Source organism: Canis lupus, chromosome 37 (assembly GCF_003254725.2).
Source record: "Canis lupus dingo isolate Sandy chromosome 37, ASM325472v2, whole genome shotgun sequence".
NCBI classification, from domain to species: domain Eukaryota; kingdom Metazoa; phylum Chordata; class Mammalia; order Carnivora; family Canidae; genus Canis; species Canis lupus.
Genome location: NC_064279.1, coordinates 10,717,002 through 10,737,125, shown reverse-complemented (window position 1 = coordinate 10,737,125; position 20,124 = coordinate 10,717,002). Strand labels below are relative to the sequence as shown.

Here is a 20,124-nt window from a genome sequence, read left to right as displayed (position 1 = left end):
TGACGTGTTGAAGCCAACTGGCAACACGCTAAGTGTTCAATACACAACAGGCATTATTATTTTTTCATCTATGATAAGTTCTTGAGATACATTTGTTGAAGGAGCAAAGGAAAGTTCAATAAGTTAGCAAACCTTCCACTATTATGTAAAGGAAAATAACAACACAAAAACATTCGTGAATGTCCTGGCCCATAGTCTCAGAGACCCAAGATTTGGCATGTTCCTTATCATATGTTTCTCTACTTAGAGCTTCTTGAGAATTTTGATTTTAAGTGGCAAAAGAGATGTCCTGGGTGTATGAGTTTCCTAAGGCTGCCGTAACAATGTCCCACAAACTGGGCAGCTTAACATGGTAGAGACATTTATATTCACAAATAGGCCACGCTAGGGTAGCCTGGGTGGCTCAGCAGTTTGGCGCTGCCTTCAGCCCAGGGCCTGATCCTGGAGACCCAGGATGGAGTCCCACATCGGGCTCCCTGCATGGAGCCTGCTTCTCCCTCTGCCTGTGTCTCTGCCTCTCTCTCTCTCTCTCTCTCTCTCTCTCTCTGTCTCTCATGAATAAATAAATAAAATCTTTTTTAAAAATAGGCCACAAAAGTAGAGGATAGTGGCTTTCACAGCCCTGGCTGTGAGGACTTACTGTCACACACATGCCATCATTATTGACAAGAAAGAAGAGACCGGTGAAATGGGCCACAGCTAAGGCTTGAGTAGAAGTTTTCAGAAGGGAAGCTAAAAATAACTTTAGGGAGTATCTGATAACAGGGCATGTTAAAAGACAGAAGTTGGTAGTGTGTTTCTGTTTTTAAAGTCTATTACCTATATATATGATCACTCACCCCATGCAGCCCCTTCTGCCCATATTTTAATAAAATCACCTTTTTGCACACACACACACACACACACACACAAAGAAATCTGTTACCAATTCATAAAAACGTAACAGAACATGGCTTGTTATCACCCCTGGGTACCCGCTATCCCACAGGCAGGGAGAGACCCAGCTGCAAGGTGTTGGGCAGGACAGATGACTGAAGTTACCACCATTCTCCTGGCAGCAGCTGGGCCCCCAGGGACTCGGCAGTCCTTGTGGGGTACAGCCTGGCTGGTCCAGGATACTGGCCGCACATCCCTCTCTCTGGAGGACACTGTGATGCAAGTTTTTCAGTGTGAAATAAAAACCTAAAACCCCACTGAGCGTTTCCATAGTCATCCACAAGCAGGTGGAGGGGGATTTCAGGTAAGCAGGGGCGATGCTTCATCCAGAAATAAGCAAAGTAAGCGCGCGATGTAGACATCAACCGAGCAGAGGCAACAGAAGGGTAGACAGAGAGAACATCCAGCAGACGACTGTTCTAATTTTAGCACACCTACAGGTAACGTTGCACTTTGGAAACACTTTTTTTTTTTTTTTAATTTTCTGCCTTCACTTTTTTACTGAATTATATACAAGTTCTCTAAATTTCTCTATCTGGCCCTGGTGGGACATCTTCAAGGAACTTCCAAAGTCATACCACACAGACAGCCGCAAGCAGCCCTGCCCACAGACACGCATCCACTGCACCCACGCCTCCCAGTGCCTGAACCGTGGAGATCCTCCCCACCTGTAGGCAGAGATCTGGGCTCTGCCTGGTATCTGAAGCTCCTGCTGCATGTCTTCCTTGCTGGTGTCCAGGTAGGTCATCAGCAGATCCAGTCTATTAATTCGGAAAAGCAGCTCCTTCAAAAAGAACAGGTTGCTTTCCTCCAACATTCTCTTTTCCTGGAGTCTCTGGAATAACATCAAGGGATCCTTGATGGGCTCCTGCTTCTTCTGTGGGATGTAGTCCAAGCTCAGGAATTTGAGGGAGGCCAGTTCGTCACTGTCCAGCTGTTCCCCAATATTGTAGAGGCATTTGCTGAAATCCATGTTGGTCAAGTGTCAGGACGAGGTAGTTGTTAACCTAGGTCAAAACACAATATTATGTTCAGATGAGGAAGAGAAGTACCATTTACTGGTCTATTCCTTCATCAAGTGCTGTTATCTCTACTACACACCAGATGTCTTACTGAGGACACAGGGAAGAAACAAAACAAAAAACTAAACAAATAGGACAGGTTTCTGCTCTTGAGTAGCTCACTATTTTGGAAGGTAGATATACAAATTAGCCAATGGTTCGAGAGTTAACCAGGGCACAGTAGGAATATAGCCAGGGGAAAGGGCCTCCTGGATGGCAGGCACCTGTGGGAAGGAGGTGGGAAAAAATGTATGTGGAAGATGGAGGCGAGAATGTTCAAGTCAACTCAGGCAGGCACAATTTGCCCAACAAAGTAACCATGAGTGTCTGGGAGGGGAAGTGGTGGCAATAGGGATGAAGCTGTGGCCAGGAACCATTACAAAGGGCCTCATGCTGTAGGGCAAAGGCTCAGGCTTTACCCTAGAGGTGATGGGGAACTCAGAAAGGACCGTAATGTCATCCAGTTTGGGATTAACATGAAAAGTGTGGAGGACAGGGGCGCCTGGTGGCTCAGTGGGTTAAGCATCTGCCTTCCACTCAGGTCATGATCCTGGGGTCCTGGTCTGTCTCCCTGCTCAGCAGGAAGCCTGCTTCTCCAGTTCCTTCTGCCTCTCCCCCCACTCATGCTCTCTCTTGTGTGACCTGGCTCTCTCAAATAAATACATAAACCCCTTTAAAAAAAAAAGTGGATGCCTGGGTGACTCAGTCAGTTGAGCATCTGCCTGTCGCTCAGGTCATGACCTCAGGGTCTGGGGTAGAGCCCCCCATCAGGCTTCCTGCCCAGCATGGAGCCTGTTTCTCCCTCTCCCTCAGCTCCTCCCCACCGCACACGTGCTCACTCGCTCTCCCTCTCCCTGCTCTCTCTCTCTCAAATAAGTAAAATATTTTTTAAAAAATTTAAATTAAAATTTAAAAATATGTGTGGAGGATAGGCCAAAAGGACTAGAGGCCAGAGAAAGAATGGGATCTGACTGAAACAATGGTGCTGGGAAGACACGCCGCAGTGCTATACCCCAAAGGCCTCAGGATCACCTGACTCTAGAGGCAGTTCCCTGCACTGGCTAACATTTTTTGGATGAAAACACAAGTCCTGATTCTATTACTTGAGGTAATGATCAAGTGAACCAGGACTTATGTATTTTCTATATCCAATGTTAAAATAGAAATATTTGAGGGGCACCCGGTTGGCTCAGTCAGTTAAGAGTTTGACTCTTGATTTCAGCTGAGGTGATGATCTCAGGGTCACAAGACTGAGCCCTGCGTCAAACTCCGTGCTGGAAGTGGAGCCTGCTTAAGATTCTCTCTCCCTCTCCCTCTGTCCCTCCCCACCCCGACCCTCCCCTGCACACATGGCTCTATCTCTCTAAACAAACAAATAAGTAAGTAAATAAATAAATAAATAAATAGAAATATTTTTGATTTGCACATAAAGGTTAAATTTTAATATTTTCAAAAAGTACCCTGAAAGACTTTAAAATTTGTAGTTTTCCCTTTTAAAACACCTTCCTGGGCACCTGGGTGACTCAGTGGTTGAGCATCTGCCTGTGGCTCAGGACAAGATCTGGGGGTCCTGGGATGGAGTCCTGCATTGAGCTCCCCACAGAGAGCTTGCTTTTCCCTCTGCCTTTATTTCTGCCTCTGTGTCTCTCATGAATAAATAAATAAAACCTTTTAAAAAGACAAACAAAAAAACACCTTCCCTCTCCCTTGCCCACTCTGATTATAGAAGCAGTGTTTTTTTGTGTGTATGAAAATTGAAAATACAGTAAATCATAACATGGTCTCAGTTATCATTATCATACACCACACACACATGCATGTGCATGCAAAGATGCATTCATATAAAAATTAGAATCAGGCTGCATATCCAGCTGTGTACACCTATTTTTCCCCACTTAATATTTAGAACAAACATTTACCCCTACCATTAAATATTCTTTGGGACATTTTTAATATTTCTTGATCTCCAGCATGCAAATATAGCAAAATTTATTTTAAGGGATTTTTAATTCCTTTACTCTTAAAAATAATATAATATTGAGAAGCTTTTTCACATATCCTTTGCATATCTCTGATTATTTCCCTCTTAGAAGCCAAATTATGGAACAAAACCTTTTTTTCCCCTTTTAATCTAGAGCATACATCATTGTTTAGACACGTTTTCTTGCTTTAGGAAACTAGAAGGAAATATCTTGAAAGATACACTTTGTATGGGGTTCTCAAAGGCTGTAGAGCCTACATCTTTCACAAAAGCAACCAATTATCATGAAAATACTTTTATTTAGAAAAGGCATCTTAAATATGTGGCTATCACCTAACGGCATATGTTCAAAATGTAGCAAGCAAAACCTACTGGACATCAAAGGGGGCAAACTAGCAGGTTCATTCCTTAAATCACATTTCATAGAAACACACATGTACTAAACAGACTATGCGCATGGACTGTCACCACACAATGTGCAACCCTGAACAACTGGAAACATCCCAAATGTCCGTCAATATAGAAATGGCTGATTAAACTAAGGTATAGTCGGGATCCCTGGGTGGCGCAGCGGTTTAGCGCCTGTCCTTTGGCCCAGGGCGCGATCCTGGAGACCCGGGATCGAATCCCACATCGGGCTCCCGGTGCATGGAGCCTGCTCCTCCCTCTGCCTGTGTCTCTGCCTCTCTCTCTCCCTGTGTGACTATCGTAAAAAAAAAAAAAAAAAAAAAAAAAATTATTAAAAAAAAAATAAACTAAGGTATAGTCGTACTACAGAATATTGTGCAGCAGTTAAGAAAATCCACTCCATCTTCTGAAATAAAAATGATAGCTATCCATGATGTGTTATTATGACAGTAAAAAAAAAAAGTAGAAAAAGTCATTACAATATTTTTTTTTAAGATTTATTTATTTATGAGAGAGAGAGAGAGAGGAGGAGGAGGGAGAAGCAGGCTCCATGCAGGAGCCCACATGGGACTCGATCCCGGGACTCCAGGATCGCACCCTGGGCCAAAGGCAGGCGCTAAACCACTGAGCCACCCAGGGACCCCCACATTACAATATTTTTTTAAATATGTTTATTTTTAAAAATTACTCAAAGCAATACGAGATTTTCAGTGGTTGCAGATACATATGCAAAAGCAGAAAATAAAAAGGTAACAAGGTTCTGGGAAGAGACATACCAAATTCAAAAGTTTCTTCCGAGGAATAAAGGAGAAAACTAGAACCAGGGGGTAAAGGAGTGAGGAAAGAGAGTTGCCCTTTCCCTGTAATATGGTAAGAAGGATGTATGCAGATATTCTCTGTGTAAATGAAACTACTGTTAAAATACATCAGTTTGTTCTTGGGTTTAAGGTTAGTGTAAGAGAGTGAGTGAAGGAGGAACAGGAAATGACACACCACAGGCACATCAACCAGGAAAAGAAACCAAATCAGAGAAGCAACACAACACTGTTTGTGTTGTTTTGTTTTGTTTTTTAAGTAGGCTCCATGCCCGGCACCCAGTGTGTAGCCGAATGTGGAACTCACAACCCTGAGATCAAGACCTGAGCTGGTATCAAGAGTCGGTCACTTAGCCGAATGAGCTACCTGGGCGCCCCCACATTTGTGTTCTTCAAAGAAAATAAAGTATTAGAAGAATTTAAACTTTAAAAAAGAATTTAAGAGAACTCAGAAAACCTATCTGCCCTGAAAATAACAGGAAACTTCCACACGCCTTTCTTCGAAAATAAAAAATCTAGTAGACCGAGTAGAAAACTGAAAGATCGAAGTGGCACAAGTGACAAACTCTAACAGAATTTCCTCCCAGTAGCAAATACTTGTCCTTTCAAACACATACCAAGTAGTCACAAAAGTTGTCCACAAAGAAAATCTTAATACAAGATTTCCAAACAACAGAAATAGTACCAGTCCATATTCTCCTTTAGAATTTAACAGTGAAATTAGAAACTAATGTGTAATTAGAAGTTAGCAATGAAAAATAGTCAAACTGAATGCACTGCAAAAAAGAGCTATCCTCATTTTTCAACACATCATGTTAGAACAATTGGGCAAACTTCTAGAACAAACTGCAATGGATCATAACTGAACTCTGCGTTAAAATAAGCTGCAGATGGATCAGAGATTCAAACCTGAAAAATTAAAATACTAAAGAAAGAAATATTGGAGAATTGTTTAAAGTAATCATGCTGTGGTAAAGAATCTTTCTAAGTACAACAGAAAACCTGGAAGCCATTACAGAAAGGTTCATAAATGCCCTTAAATAATACTAAAATATTCTGCAAAAATAAGCCAAACAAACATTAAAAATAAATAAATCTTGGACTAGGAAAAAGTAGAAAAAGGACTGATTTTCTTAAAATAAGACTCTTGTAAGTTAATTTTTTTTGAAAGAGATAAAGACCAATAATCCAATGCATAAACAGGTAAAGATCATAAGCACACAGTTCAGAGAAAAGTTAAGTACCAGTGGCTTTATTTCTTGAAACCAATGGCTTTTAAAGATTTGAAAAGATATTCAACCTCATTCACAAAAAAAAAAAAAAAAAATTTAAGCAACTTGAAATTACAAAAGACCATTTTCCAACTATCAGATTGGTGAAGTACAAAACTTGCAATACAGTGTTTTGAGGTGGTGGAAATAAAAACAGGCAGTTGGGTAATTTGGCCTTGTGGGTTAAAATATAAAATGACCCCACAATTTGACTTCCAGGAGTTTTTGCTACATTAGGTTAAGCGCCATGTACTTAAAAACATGTACACAGCTTTTCATGGCAGCATTGCTTGAAAGAACAAAAGGGCAGAAACAACTGTTTATCAGTATGAGAAGTTCAAAGAAACTTTACTGATATATTTAAAAAGCATAGGAAGATCGTCATGATTGGATTTGTGTGATCTAATAAGTGGTGCATGGATTTGTGTATTCACAGATCTTTGAATAGAACCAATACACAGGCAGCTGCTTCAGCGGCTGCTTCAGAGAGGATCTAGAGGCCCAGTGCTGGAGTGGATGAGGCCAAAAAGGTGGCAGAAAATTCAAGGTGACACCTTGAATTTTTACCAGGTGCATGCATTATTTATCCTACATGGACTTACATTTAAATGAAAATCACTACTTAAAGGCCCAATTTCATTCATAAGCTGGAAAGGACCTAAATTAGGTCCAGCTCTGTTTAGCACCATTAGCTCCAATGTCCTTACAGTTTTAAATCAGTTCTAACCTCTATTAAAATCTCATTTTGGGTATTATACTGAGTGAAATAAGTCAATCAGAGAAGGACAAACATTATATGGTCTCATTCATTTGGGGAATATAAAAAAAAATAGTGAAAGGGAATAAAGGGAAAAGGAGAAAAAATGAGTGGGATATATCAGAAAGGGAGACAGAACATGAGAGACTCCTAACTCTGGGAAACGATCTAGGGGTGGTGGAAGGGGAGGTGGGCGGGGAGTGGGGGTGACTGGGTGACAGGCACTGAGGGGGGCACTTGATGGGATGAGCACTGGGTGTTATTCTATATGTTGGCAAATTGAACACCAATAAAAAATAAATTTATAAAAAAAAATAAAATAAAATCTCATTTTACAGAATCAAATGAACCAAAGAATCAAATAAAAGCAGAATTTCTTTTTTTCCTCCATAATTTTTTCTGATAACAATGCTTATTGTATTCATTTTAGAAGGCACAGAAAAGATAAAAGGGAAAATAAAAATTACCTACTAATTCCACCATCCAAAGATAATCACTTAATAATATTTTACCATCTTTCCTACCAAGCATTTTATATATATTTATATTTCCCCTCATATTTTATTATACCATATTTCTGAGGTATAAGTGGACTTTTCACTGGTAATATTGTAAATACATCTTGATATCTTCATCTTTTCTTCTACAGCATGGATTTTAAAATTTGTAAAGTACAAAATCGCAGGATTGGACCATAATTTATGTAACCAGTCTCTGCTTATATTTAGAATAAGCTCTTAAAATGGAAGTCTCTGTGTACACCTCTGATTATTTTCTTAGAATAATTTCCTAGAAGTAATAACTATTGGATCCAAAGGAATAAACCTTCTTTAAGGCTTTTGTTACTACATATTCAAGAGCATTGTATGACAGTATATTATAATAATAATACTACAATCCAAGGCCAGGATGATACAACGTTTGGTTATAACATGATCGGCACTTGGCTCCTGTCCTCTGTCGCTGCTTCATCTCGTTCATTTTATTATCTTTGCAATAATTACACAATGCTTTCTAAATGATTTTTGCATCATATCAAAATGGAGGGTTAGTAGGGAAAATGCTGGCAGGGCTTCTTTTCTGGTCCAGGTTTTACAGGACACACTATGGCATCATCTTCAGTCTTTGTTTAGACCACACATCTCTCTAGTCATAGTGCCTGAAAAGCAATTCGCTGTAACAGAATTTTACACCGTTGATGACGGGCCGCCTCTAGGCACAAAGATCCACAAGTACAAGGATCGTGGAATGGATATTGTTTTATGCGACCTAGGTTTCCTGCATAATGGGCTAGAAATTTTGTCACAGTAACAATTTTTAAAGAAAACTTATTCTTGAATTTTTCTGATCCTAAAATAGTAAAAGTCAAACGTATTCCTTAGAGAATGAACAGAAAAGTATAAAGAGAAAAAGAAAAATCACTTAGAAACTCACCATTTAGAAATAATTCTTTGGTTATATTCGGTGGTTTCCTTCCATCTATAGTCGTGTGTGTGTGTGTGTGTGTGTGTGTGTGTAAATACATATATATATTTATACATATATCTGTGTGTTTATATACATACATAAAACTTATAAATTTGAATATTTTCATATTTTCATACATAATGCATACACTGTAGAAGAAAGGGATGGGGATGCAACGCCTCGAGGAAATTTTCTTTCACTTTCAGTTATACAATATCTGTTAAATAATAAATCCATATAAATAGATTTGTAGGGGCACTTGGTGGCTAAGTGGTTGAGCATCTGCCTTCGGCTCAGGTCATGATCAAGTCCTGCATCAGGCTCCCCTTAGAGAGCCTACTTCTCCTGCCTATGTCTCTGCCTCTCTCTGTGTGTCTCTCATGAATAAATAAATAAAATATTTTTAAAAGATTTGTATTATATAAATATAAGTATCTTTAATATTTTAATAATAAATTTATTCCCAAAAGTATTTGATATACATAAATGTTTCTATTATGATACACAAGCGTTTATAACATACATCCATATAAACTTAAAAATATGTTTTTACTTATTTTACTACAAGCCTTTGAAAAATTGGTATTATCATCTTCATGTTACGATTGTGAAAATCAGTTTAGAAATAAGCTTGTAGGAGAGGCGTCGGGCTCAAATTTGAACATCTTACTGGAGAGTTTCAACGACAGGCTCTGCAAAGATTTAATTTTATTCTACTTGCAGTTGGAAGCCAGTGAAAGAATTTAACCAAAAAAAGACATGTAATCATAATTTTTTCAAAGATTAAAATATTTTTAAAATTGAAAAACAAAGATAGTCTCAAAACACAAAACCAGGAATCTTTAATAAGTCTACTGCGGCAGAAAGGTCAGAATCTGAGAAATCAGACCTTATCTCCTTCCAGAGTCCCAACTCTACCCCTGCTTTGGCCATGATTTAATTAAGGATGAGCTCTCTGTAAAGATAGTAATACTTGGAACATTCCAGAAAAACCTAACCTAAGCTGGAGGGCGCCTTGAGATCTGGAATCTGTGGGGCTCTCCCCATGGCTCTCAGAGGGACTACTAATTCTTACCGTTAGTCTCAGAGGGACTATCACCCTCAATAGCCTAGAAACGTCTAGAATCAAAGGTCTTTCTTCCCGGAGGCCCATCCAACCTTACCAAAGAAGCCGATAATCCTAGGACCCTCAAGCAGCAGCAGCAGCTTCTCCAGAGGCCTGTTTTCTCCCGGGCACACGACACACGACTAAAACAAGAGTACAGAACTAAGCTAGCTCCGCTCTACTTCCTGTTTGTGAAATAGTGACTCATTTAGGCTGAGTAAGGCTAGCTTGCCCCAGAGCAGTATCTCCTCCCAGAATTCAAGAGTGTGAGAGAAACAGGGGACAGGTTACAGGTGGGGAGCTGGGCCACCTGAGCTTTTGGCTTTGGCTGTGTGTTTGGACGGTCGTTCTGCCTTTAGGGCCTCATTACCACATTCCAAAATAAGAAAGGTGGTCTGGATGGTAACTAAGAACCCCTTCTTTTCATATTTCAGGAATTTACAGATTTTTCTGGGTTCGTTATGAAGACTTAAATGTTTTCATTCAGCAAATATTCATTGAGCACTTCCGAGAGATCTGAAAAGTGTGAGGCCCTCAGCATGGTTCTAGGAGGATCTGCTAACCCCCACAGCTAACTCTCATGGTTTCCCAGGATCACCTCCATGGGCCCTGAGCCCACCAGATCCCAGCCTCAGCAGCCTAGACAACTCTAGAGTCAAGGCCCTTTCTCCTGAAAGGCCCAGATGACCTCACCAAAGGGACAGACAAATCCTAGGGTCCTCAGTGTAGTCTGGACCCTGGAGATATAACTGAACAAAACACACATCAGCCTAGCCTCTTTGCTGTGAATCAGCTGAGATGTGTTCCGATGTTAAAAGTAGAAAGAAAAACAATTGAACACCTCTCTTCTTTGAAACTGTCCTTTTTCTTTCCCCAAATAGAATATTAGCTTTCTGAGGGCAGAGACTCACCTTAGAGCTGAGACGATTAAATGAGGTGTCTGAAGGTGCCTCTTCACCTGTAGAGGGCGGGATAAAGGTGCCAGGGTAAGTACTACCAATGCCCTTCACTACCACTTGATCTGTCCATTGAGTAAGGACACAGCAACAGAAGGAAATCCTGTTAGGAGTTCAATCCTAGCCCAGGAGGGATTCCCTGATTCTTGATGCTTCCTAAGCATCCACCCCAGCGTTTATTCCACTGTTTTATGACAAGCTGTGAGCTTCACAAGGGCAGGAATCATATCTTTCATGTCTGTGTTCCCAGAACCTGCCACGGGAGTAGCAATATCTATAACCTACAAACATTTCCTGCCAATCAGTGAGAAGAAGAAACCCTGTAGAGGGACAATGGGTTTGAACATGGAGTTCCTTCACAGGGATGCTTTAAAAAGCCAAAATGTTCAAAGTGATGCTCAAACATTTTAACAACCTCAGAAATGCAAAATAAAGCAACACAATACCCATTTTATACCTATCAGATTGGTCAAGTTGGATCAGACTAAGGATTGTTGGGCAAGTTCTTTATATAGGACTGTAAAGACTGTCCCGGGGTTAGAAAGTGGGACCTGGCAAAACATGGAACTTCAAATCCCAGAATGCTTCCTTTTTTAAAAAGAAGCGGAATGAGCAAGATACAAACCAAATAATACCAATACATAGTAATAATTGCTAGTACTTGAGAGCTTCTGTAGCACTAGTCACTGTTGGAAGTGGTTAACGTGTATTATCTCATTAAATCCTCAGGACCACCTCATGAGGTAGTATGAATTCCATTTAATGGTGAGAAAACAGAAGCACAGAGAAATTACTTACTCATTCCAGTTCACAGCTAAAAAATAGTGTATAGGGGATCCCTGGGTGGCTCAGCGGTTTAGGGCCTGCCTTCAGCTCAGGGTGTGATCCTGGGTCCTGGGATCGAGTCCCGCATCAGGCTCCCTGCATGGAGCCTGCTTCTCCTTCTGCCTGTGTCTCTGCCTCTCTCTCTCTCCCTGTGTCTCTCATGAATAAATAAATAAAATCTTTTAAAAAACAGTGTACACACACACACACACACAAACAATGATACATTTTGCAAAGATACAGATCTGTTCAGGGATAGTATCAAAAGATTTAGAGAGCTGTATTTTGAGAGGCAGCAGAGGGGATAGGAAGCGGGGTGGCAGAGGGAGATGGAAGAAAGCACCAACCCTCTGCCTGAATGGAAAAGAAAACAAATGAAATCGGTAAACAGCGCCTCATGGACTCTCCAAACTGATCCAGCAGGAGAGACACTGTGTCTGTATGTATAAGGACACACTAGGGGAAACCGAGCAGAGGAGTGGAGATCCCGGAGTTAAAAAGGAGCAAGGCCCGGGGCTGTGGCCAGGAGAGAAAGCAGAGACCTGGGGCCCTGGCGGGACCCTGAGGAGTCTCCACTGTGCCCCCTGAACCAGTCCCAGGAACCTGGGGTTCAGGAGCCTCCTTCTGCTCCAGGCACTCACCTGCTCCACCTTGTCCCAGCCACATCACAGTCACCAAGTGCCCACTGCACCCCTGAACTGCCTAATTTCCCACAAACTCTTAGGGCTTGTCCACACAACGAGAAAAATCCCTTGAAAGAGGGCGGGGATGAGAAGGGTGCAGATGGAAACACCTCCAGGAAGAAGTTTTCTTTTACTTTCGATAACTGCACTTTCTTCCTCCCCCAGGGGACTTACTTCCTATTCTCCACGTTCAGAATTTATTAGGGAGTTCAGCAGGGCTTGAAAGAAAATCACAAAAGACAAGAGCAGCAAGCAAGCAAGAAAGAAAATTCCTCGACTGAAAGATCTAGAAAATAAATTCGATTTCCAAAGCAAGAAGACAGAGATGACTCACTCAAACAAGGAGTGCTTCTTAAAGCAACAGCTGCCCAATTTCCAACCATCAGAGGAGGGGTGTAGGCAGTGTGTCACCCTGTAAACTAACTGGTTCCTGAAAGGGGCATAATATGGCACCCTAAAATACACCACTTCACCTAAGGGTTATTTTTAATTTGAGTTTCTTAAGAAATAACCAGTGCAAGAAGGACAGCTTGAACCTCCTTTTCCTCCTTGAAGGCAGAAAGTAAGTCTCTGATGTGAAAGGTACCCTCCCTGTGTCAGGGACCTAGACAGGGAAGTTAGAGCTGAGAAGACGTGAGCAAAGCTTGTTACTGCCTCACTGATTTACTACTTCAAGCCCAAACATCTTTCTTTTGTCAATTTTTCACAAATTTGCTATTTCTCTAAAAGGTATAAAAGTTGCCTGCTTTGAGGACACCTGGGTGGCTCAGTCAGTGAACTGTCTGACTCTTGATTTCAGCTCAGGTCATGATGTCAGGGTCGCGAGATGGAGCCCACGCAGAGCTCTGCACTCATCAAGGAGCCTGCTTGAGATTCTCTCCCTCTCCCTCTACCCACCCCCCACTCATTCACACATGCTTATTCTCTAATAAATAATAAATCTTTAAAAATAAAGCTGCCTGCTTTAGTCGTTTTTTTGAGTCTGATACTCTACGAGCTCCTATACGTATGAAATGGAATTTATTATTCTCTTGTTACTCTGTCTTATGTCAATTTAATTATTAAACCGGCCAAAGAAGGAACCTAGAAGAAGAGAACAGTTCCCCCCTGCTACACCTGGAAGCTGTAGGAAAACGCTTTGTAGGAAAGCATTTACATTAACAAAATTTAGTGTTAATAACTCCTGTAATTTTCAGACCCTTATAATTTAGGGTAGCTAGTAAAATGCCATTCTCCTTTGAAAGAGGTCTGGGGAGAGGAATTGTTCCTCTGTTCTCAGATCTCAGTGCTGAAGCCATGAACCATGCCATGCATGGGTTCATATGGCAGGCCTCTCCTGGGGTCAGAGTGGGCCTCTAGCTGAAATGGGAGAGCCTGCAAAAGAAAATGGTTGGCTCTGGCCCAGTCCTAAGTGGGGGTAACAACACTGTTTGCTCCTAGGCCATGCTGTTAGGTGTAGTAGTAACCAACGCCTCCTCCATCACTAAGCCTGGAGTGGTGGTAACATGGACACTTATCCCCAGGACTCTGAGCCCTCCTCAGTTTTTCCTCATCCTCTAACTCCTTCTGACCCTCTGCCTCTGTTTCCTGTTTGAATTTTTTAAGGGCTTTCCACCCTTTTGCTTTCACATCTTGCACATTTTAGAACCACAACACTGGCAATAATACAATTCCTGTATGTCGCACCCCTTACTGAATTATCTTCAATTCACACCATGGTGCGGAGGATTGTTCCCCTATGCTATGAATGAGGAAACTGAGGGTCAAGCAGACATACAAATTCAAACTCAATCCTGTTGGATCAAACACAAGGATTTTTCCACTGTAACACACTAGTCTCTCTTCCCTAACACTTAGAATTTGAAATGAACAATGTGGTTGGAAAAGCACAAATTTCAACTAAGACAACGTGACCTGTGCACAAAGATCAGGTCTTTGGACTCTTAGACACTTAAGAAAAAGGAGTTGGGGGACGCCTGGGTGGCTCAGCAGTTGAGCATCTGCCTTCGGCTCAGGGCGTGATCTCGGGATCCGGGATCGAGTCCCACATCGGGGTCCCTGCATGGAGCCTGCTTCTCCCTCTGCCTATGTCTCTACTTCTCTCTCTCTCTCTCTGTCTTTCAGAAAGGAAGGAAGGAAGGAAGGAAGGAAGGAAGGAAGGAAGGAAGGAAGGAAGAAGAAAGAAAGAAAGAAAGAAAGAAAGAAAGAAAGAAAAGAAAAGGAAAGAAAAAAAAAGAAAAGAAAAGAAAAGAAAAGAAAAGAAAAGAAAAGAAAAGAAAAGAAAAGAAAAGAAAAGAAAAGAAAAGAAAAAGGATTTGGCCCAATGGCACCAGATAACACATACCATTTTGTGTATGCCAGGCATAGTCACCTAAACAGGTCCATTTTACCTTCTGAACAACTCTTAGAGGTGGATGCTAATTTTTGTTCCCATCTTATAAATGAGGAGAGGGAGGCTTGGACAAGTCGAAAGATTTGGCCAAGTGCATTCAGCTAGTGCATGATAGCATGAAGCCTCTCTCTCTCTCTCTCCCTCTCTCTCTCTCAATCTCTCTTAGATCCCGAGCCATTAATCATTGTGTACACATTATTACACATCCATGGTTCTCAACTTGACTGATCTGAGAATTAACTGGGGAGGTTTAAAAAAAATACCAATCTTCAGACCTCAGCTTGGGAATTCCGACCAGAGCAGAATTACAAGAGATGAAATAGATGGAGCACTTCAGAGTAGTGCCTAGGCCTTCAACAGTTGTCAGTAGACATTCACTGCCATGGTTACTGATGTTCACAACATCTGTACGATGATTATAAATTATTAGACATGCTGTGGAGATAAATAGTTCAGTGTCAATCCACTGATAAATGGCAGAGACCCAGGAAGGTTTCACTTGAGAGTTTATACTCATTCTCCTGTCTACATCTAGGCCCAGCCTAGCAGAAATGGATGAGCTGCTGGAAGCATCCAGGGGGCTGTACTGAGAATGAACGGAGGGGTCTCAAGTCCTTCAATTTGTGTCATTTGTAAGGTATTGACCCTAGGCTCTCCCAGTCTTAACTCTTTCTAAAAAAGAAGACGAATAATTAACAAGTGAAATGTGAACCTCAAGCTGGTTAAACTCTTACTGAGATGGGCAAAGATCATTATTAATTCACCTGCTTTAACCAGTTTCTTGCTTCCATCTTGAGATATATGTGTGTGATTATCTATATCAAAATGAATAGTGTACATGGTCCCCTGTGCCAAGGGAGCTAGCAGACCTGGAGATGTTGCCATAGCAGCAGGACTTGGGCAAACTGGTCCTCGCCCAGTGCAGAGTAAGGCCAGCCTGGTTTGCCAAGTGCTTTCCACCATCCTGAATCTCAGCTCCCACCTGAAGGCCTGTTCCACAGATGAATGTTTACTAATCTGCTAAAAGAAAATTTGGATCTATAAATCTCCCTAGGAAAGCCCAAAAGGATTACACCTTTCAACCAACTGTGGCACGCCCTTCCCATTGATCTAGACTTGTACCAGAGGGTATTAGTCAAAGACAAAAATTGACCATGAAACAAAAATCCCCAGACCATGCATATTCTTCTGTTTGCTGCTTCTTTAAGTTGTATATACTTGATCCATGGGCCAGGTAGTCTGGTTTGTGATTCAGTTGGACCCTTCTTAGTCCTTCATTAACCCTGGCAGCAGGCCTTGGCTCTGGTCCTAGACTCCTTTTAGGGAGTGTTAAGGGAAAAGAAAAGAGATTGAATTCCAATCTGTCTATTTCATTGCCTCCTGAGCCTTGTAAGGAGAGACTTGATTATTTATCTAGTTGAAATTTGAAGTCTTTTGATTTTTTTTATATCAAGATAATCAGACAGACAATCAGGGGCAGATAGAAGAGTTTAGAGTCACTGATTTCAATACATATATTCTGTAACTTGCTGGTTGTCAATGCCTCCCCCCTCTGCTTTCTAAAAGAAACTACTACATACAAGAACACATACCACTGATCTAGAAAGGAGGAAATTGAGGTAATTGTTGGGCTGTGTTGCCAATATCCATGTCACCAACATTTTTTCCCTATTTTCATGGAGACCTGAACATAAACGAGGTAAGAGTCCTCCACGTTCATGTTTCACTATATGCCCATATCCAAAAAATGGGGCACCTCAAACCCTACTGTTGACAAACGTCAAGAGTCATTTTATTCTTTTTTAAGATTTTATTTATTTATTCATGAAAGACACACACACATAGAGAGAGAGAGAGAGAGAGAGAGAGAGAGGCAGAGACACAGGCAGAGGGAGAAGCAGGCTCCATGCAGGGAGCCCAACGTGGGACTCGATCCCGGGTCTCCAGGATCAGGCCCTGGGCTGAAGGAGACACTAAACAGCTGAGCCACCCGGGCTGCCCCAAGAGTCATTTTAAAAATTGTTTTATTATAGTAAAATAGGCATAACATACAATTTACCATTCTAAACATTTTTAAGTGTATGTTTCAGTGGCAGTAAGTACATTCACATGGCTATACAACCATCACCATAATTAAGAGCCACTTTTAATAATATAACAACGTGGTATCCCTGGATGGCTCAGCGGTTTAGTACCTGTTTTTGGCCCAGGGCATGATCCTGGAGACCCGGGATCGAGTCCCACGTTGGCCGCCCTGTGTGGAGGCTGCTTCTCCCTCTGCCTATGTCTATGCATCTCTTTCTCTGTGTCTCTCATGAATAAATAAATAAAATCTTTAAAAAATAATAATATAACAATATATTCATTAGGCACAAAGCAGTTTCCTTAAACAGTTTTACTTATTTATTTGATAGAGAGAAAAAAAATACATGTACGAGTTGGAAGAAGGGGGAGAGGAAGAGAATCTTCCAGCAGAGTCCTGCCAAGCGCATAGCACAATGTAGGGTTCAGTCTTGTGACCCTAAGATCATGACCTGAGCCAAAACCAAAAGTTGGATGCTTAATCAACTGAACCACTCATATGCTCCAATGTCATTTCTTTTATATTTACATTTACATTCTTTTCATTTAAAGCATTTTTCTTACTTTTTTAAAAAATTCTTATTTATTTATGAAAGTCACACAGAGAGAGAGAGGCAGGGACACAGGCAGAGGGAGAAGCAGGATCCATGCACAGGGAGCCTGAAGTGGGATTCGATCCCAGGTCTCCAGGATCGCGCCGTGGGCTTAAAGCAGGCGCCAAACCGCTGCGCCACCCAGGGATCCTGCACTTTTCTTACTTTATTTCATTTGATCCTTGTCAGTAACCACATTTCTTAGTCTAAGGCAGACAGGGCAGGTGTTTTTACAAAGACATTTAGGAAACCAAAGCTCAGAAAAGCGCAGTGACTGAGCTACACAGCTACTGTATCTACATACAGCATTAGTGATCGCTTCTTAAAAAAAAGATGGGTGGATTATTCTCCAAAACAGATATTTTCTCTATTTTAAAAGAGTAGGGCAGCCCATATGCAGGCACAGGCAAGCCCCAGGTGAGACTGCCAAGAAGGCAAAATGTGTATTTGGAGTCTTTGCCCACACAGAACATTTTTCTTCTCTCAGAGTTGTCCTCTCAGGCTCACACTCTATATCCTGTTCCTACCAAATCATGCTCTTACAGTAAGTCCACTAAAATGACGACTCGCCTGCTATATTAGGAGAGTTAATGCAGTTTCTTATTTATCTTTCTTGAGATATTCTGTACAAAACTAAAAGTAAACATATATTTGCATTAACTTCAATTTCTGTGCAAATGATTTTTGTAAAGATGTGTGTTCTACAATTTTTTCATCTAATTCCATCTTGTAGCTCTTCTCACACCAGTACTTATGAAACATTTCAATCCCTTATTACCACTCTGTGCTTCTGGGCTAGAGTTTAACATTGCTTTGGGACAACATGCATTTAAGTCAGAGTCTCTGTGAGCCCACTTGGGCTCCTTAGAACAACAGTGCTGGTAAAAATGCCATTTTGGCTGACCCTGAGAGCCTTGGCTGTTTGATTCACTCACAGTCAGTGACAGTGGTTAGTGGCAAAAGGGCCAGTTTTGAGAAATGGGCCCTTCTGCCACCGCGGTTGGGCAGGTTATGAACTCTCCAAATTAGACTTTTTCTTTTCTCTAAAGGTATTCAGAAGGAGATTAAATGAAAGAGTCCTGATGATAGTTATTCCAAATAACATATTAGAGGTGTTGATAAAATTAATATTCACTCATTATTAAACAAACATTGATTAAACGCTCAGTAATTGTTTATTGTTTCACAAAATGGAAAGAAAAGGTCGTGATTAGATGTAGCAGCTAGGTTATAAAATTAACTCTTTTGTGATTTACCATATTGTTTTACAAACTTCCCATTTATGACAAAATGAATCATCTGTCACCTGACACAACATATAGAGGGTTAGAATATACCACCTCAACATATGCCAGGTTGGCATAAGGATTATTTTGAACTAGAGGCAAATGAGAATCAACAGATAAAGAAGAAGTCTTCTGGAGCATACCTAATCTGACTAAAAGTAGAAACTTCTGAGAAATGAGAACTTCCATAAATCTCTCTCGTAGGGCATTTTCATGGCAAAAGAAGAAGAAGAAGAAGAAGAAGAAGAAGAAGAAGAAGAAGAAGAAGAAGAAGAAGAAGAAGAAGAAGAAGGAGGAAGAGGAGGAGGAGGAGGAGGAGGAGGAGGAGGAGGAGGAGAAGGAGAAGAAGAAAGGAGTTGGCACCAACTTAGCTTGTCCCATATAGCTACCTTCTTATAGTTTGCTGTTCTTGAAAGCCTAAAAGCCTTTGCCTTTATCTCATCATTTCTGTACATATTGTTCTTTGTTAAGGTGCTATAAAAGCCCAAGTTTTAACCACCCTTTGAGTTATCTCTCACTGGGGTTTCTCCTACTTGATGTGCTCTGATGGATTAATAAACTGTTTTTCTCTTGGTCCTCTGTCTTTTGTTGGTCTTGTTTTCAGGGCCCCAGATAGAGAACCTTGTAGGGTAGAGGGGAAAAGTTTTTCTTTCTCTACAGTATCAAGAATCATCCCAACAGCAGAGCAGAGGAGAGGCAAAGTGTCATAGCCAGGCCTGTTGTCTCTCCATCTTGTTTCTCTCTTTTGTGCAAGGGCAGTAAATGAAATTTTCCTGGCTCAGACTTTCAGCTAAATATCCACAGGTAAGGACGATTATATCCCCAAATAGTAGAGGATATGCTAGACACAACTTCATAATAACAATAAAAGACAGTGTATTAGTCATGTCTTTTATTTTGTACTTTTGAGGCTTTGATGATCCTGGAGAGACAACACTTCCCAGAGTTAGCTTATTCCTAGAGAGAGCAAATAACTTGCCTCTGAGCGTGTCTTTCATCTGCACATCAACTAATCTGGAGTCCATATCCCCAATTACCTCTTTTATGAGATCTCTTTCTCCAGGCCACTATTTATCTGCCCTACTCACTCCAGGCCAGGTACCAGATGACTAGGGATGGCCCCTACATCCTGAAGCGACAGCCTACACGACAGCCCCTACATCCAGCATCTGCATCCCCTTTCAGCTCACTGAAATTATGCACACTAATTCATCCTAAGCCTGATTACCCTGCTTTACCCCCTTCTTCCCAAAGAAATCACCAAAAAAGCTCTTGCCCACATTTTCCCTGCATTGCCTCTGCCTCCTGCCCATGCTGGTGCTTTCCCATGTGGACCTGCATGGTGTGCACCTCATCTTTGGATCTGTGACTATAAACTCTTTCCTCAAGACAGTCATTTCCATATCTGCTCATTTCCATTTCTGCATGTCTTACCATACCTGATTAAAACAAATCCCAGGCACCCTTAAAACAGCCACACTGGTTTTTTAACGTTTCAACCCCATT

General features: G+C 41.2%; 1 protein-coding gene across 8 annotated transcripts in view; it reads right to left on the bottom strand.

Annotated features, from left to right (window-relative positions):
* Window positions 1-20,124, bottom strand: part of CASP8 (caspase 8) — a 41,721-nt gene that overhangs the window by 10,823 nt on the left and 10,774 nt on the right. The window contains exons 1-4 of one of the 8 annotated variants that reach the window (XR_004812402.2): window positions 12,224-12,404; window positions 10,713-10,759; window positions 9,860-9,944; window positions 1,605-1,943 (exon numbers count right to left, since the gene is read on the bottom strand). Coding sequence is in view for 6 of the 8 variants with exons in the window: in XM_025441647.3 (XP_025297432.1) it covers window positions 1,605-1,909 (305 nt within the window). In the remaining 2 variants the exon portion in view is untranslated. Of the gene's footprint in view, window positions 1-1,604; window positions 1,944-9,859; window positions 9,945-10,712; window positions 10,760-12,223; window positions 12,405-20,124 lie in introns of those variants that run through there. The other 7 variants (XM_025441647.3, XM_049106630.1, XM_025441648.3 and 4 more) reach the window with 7 other exon arrangements.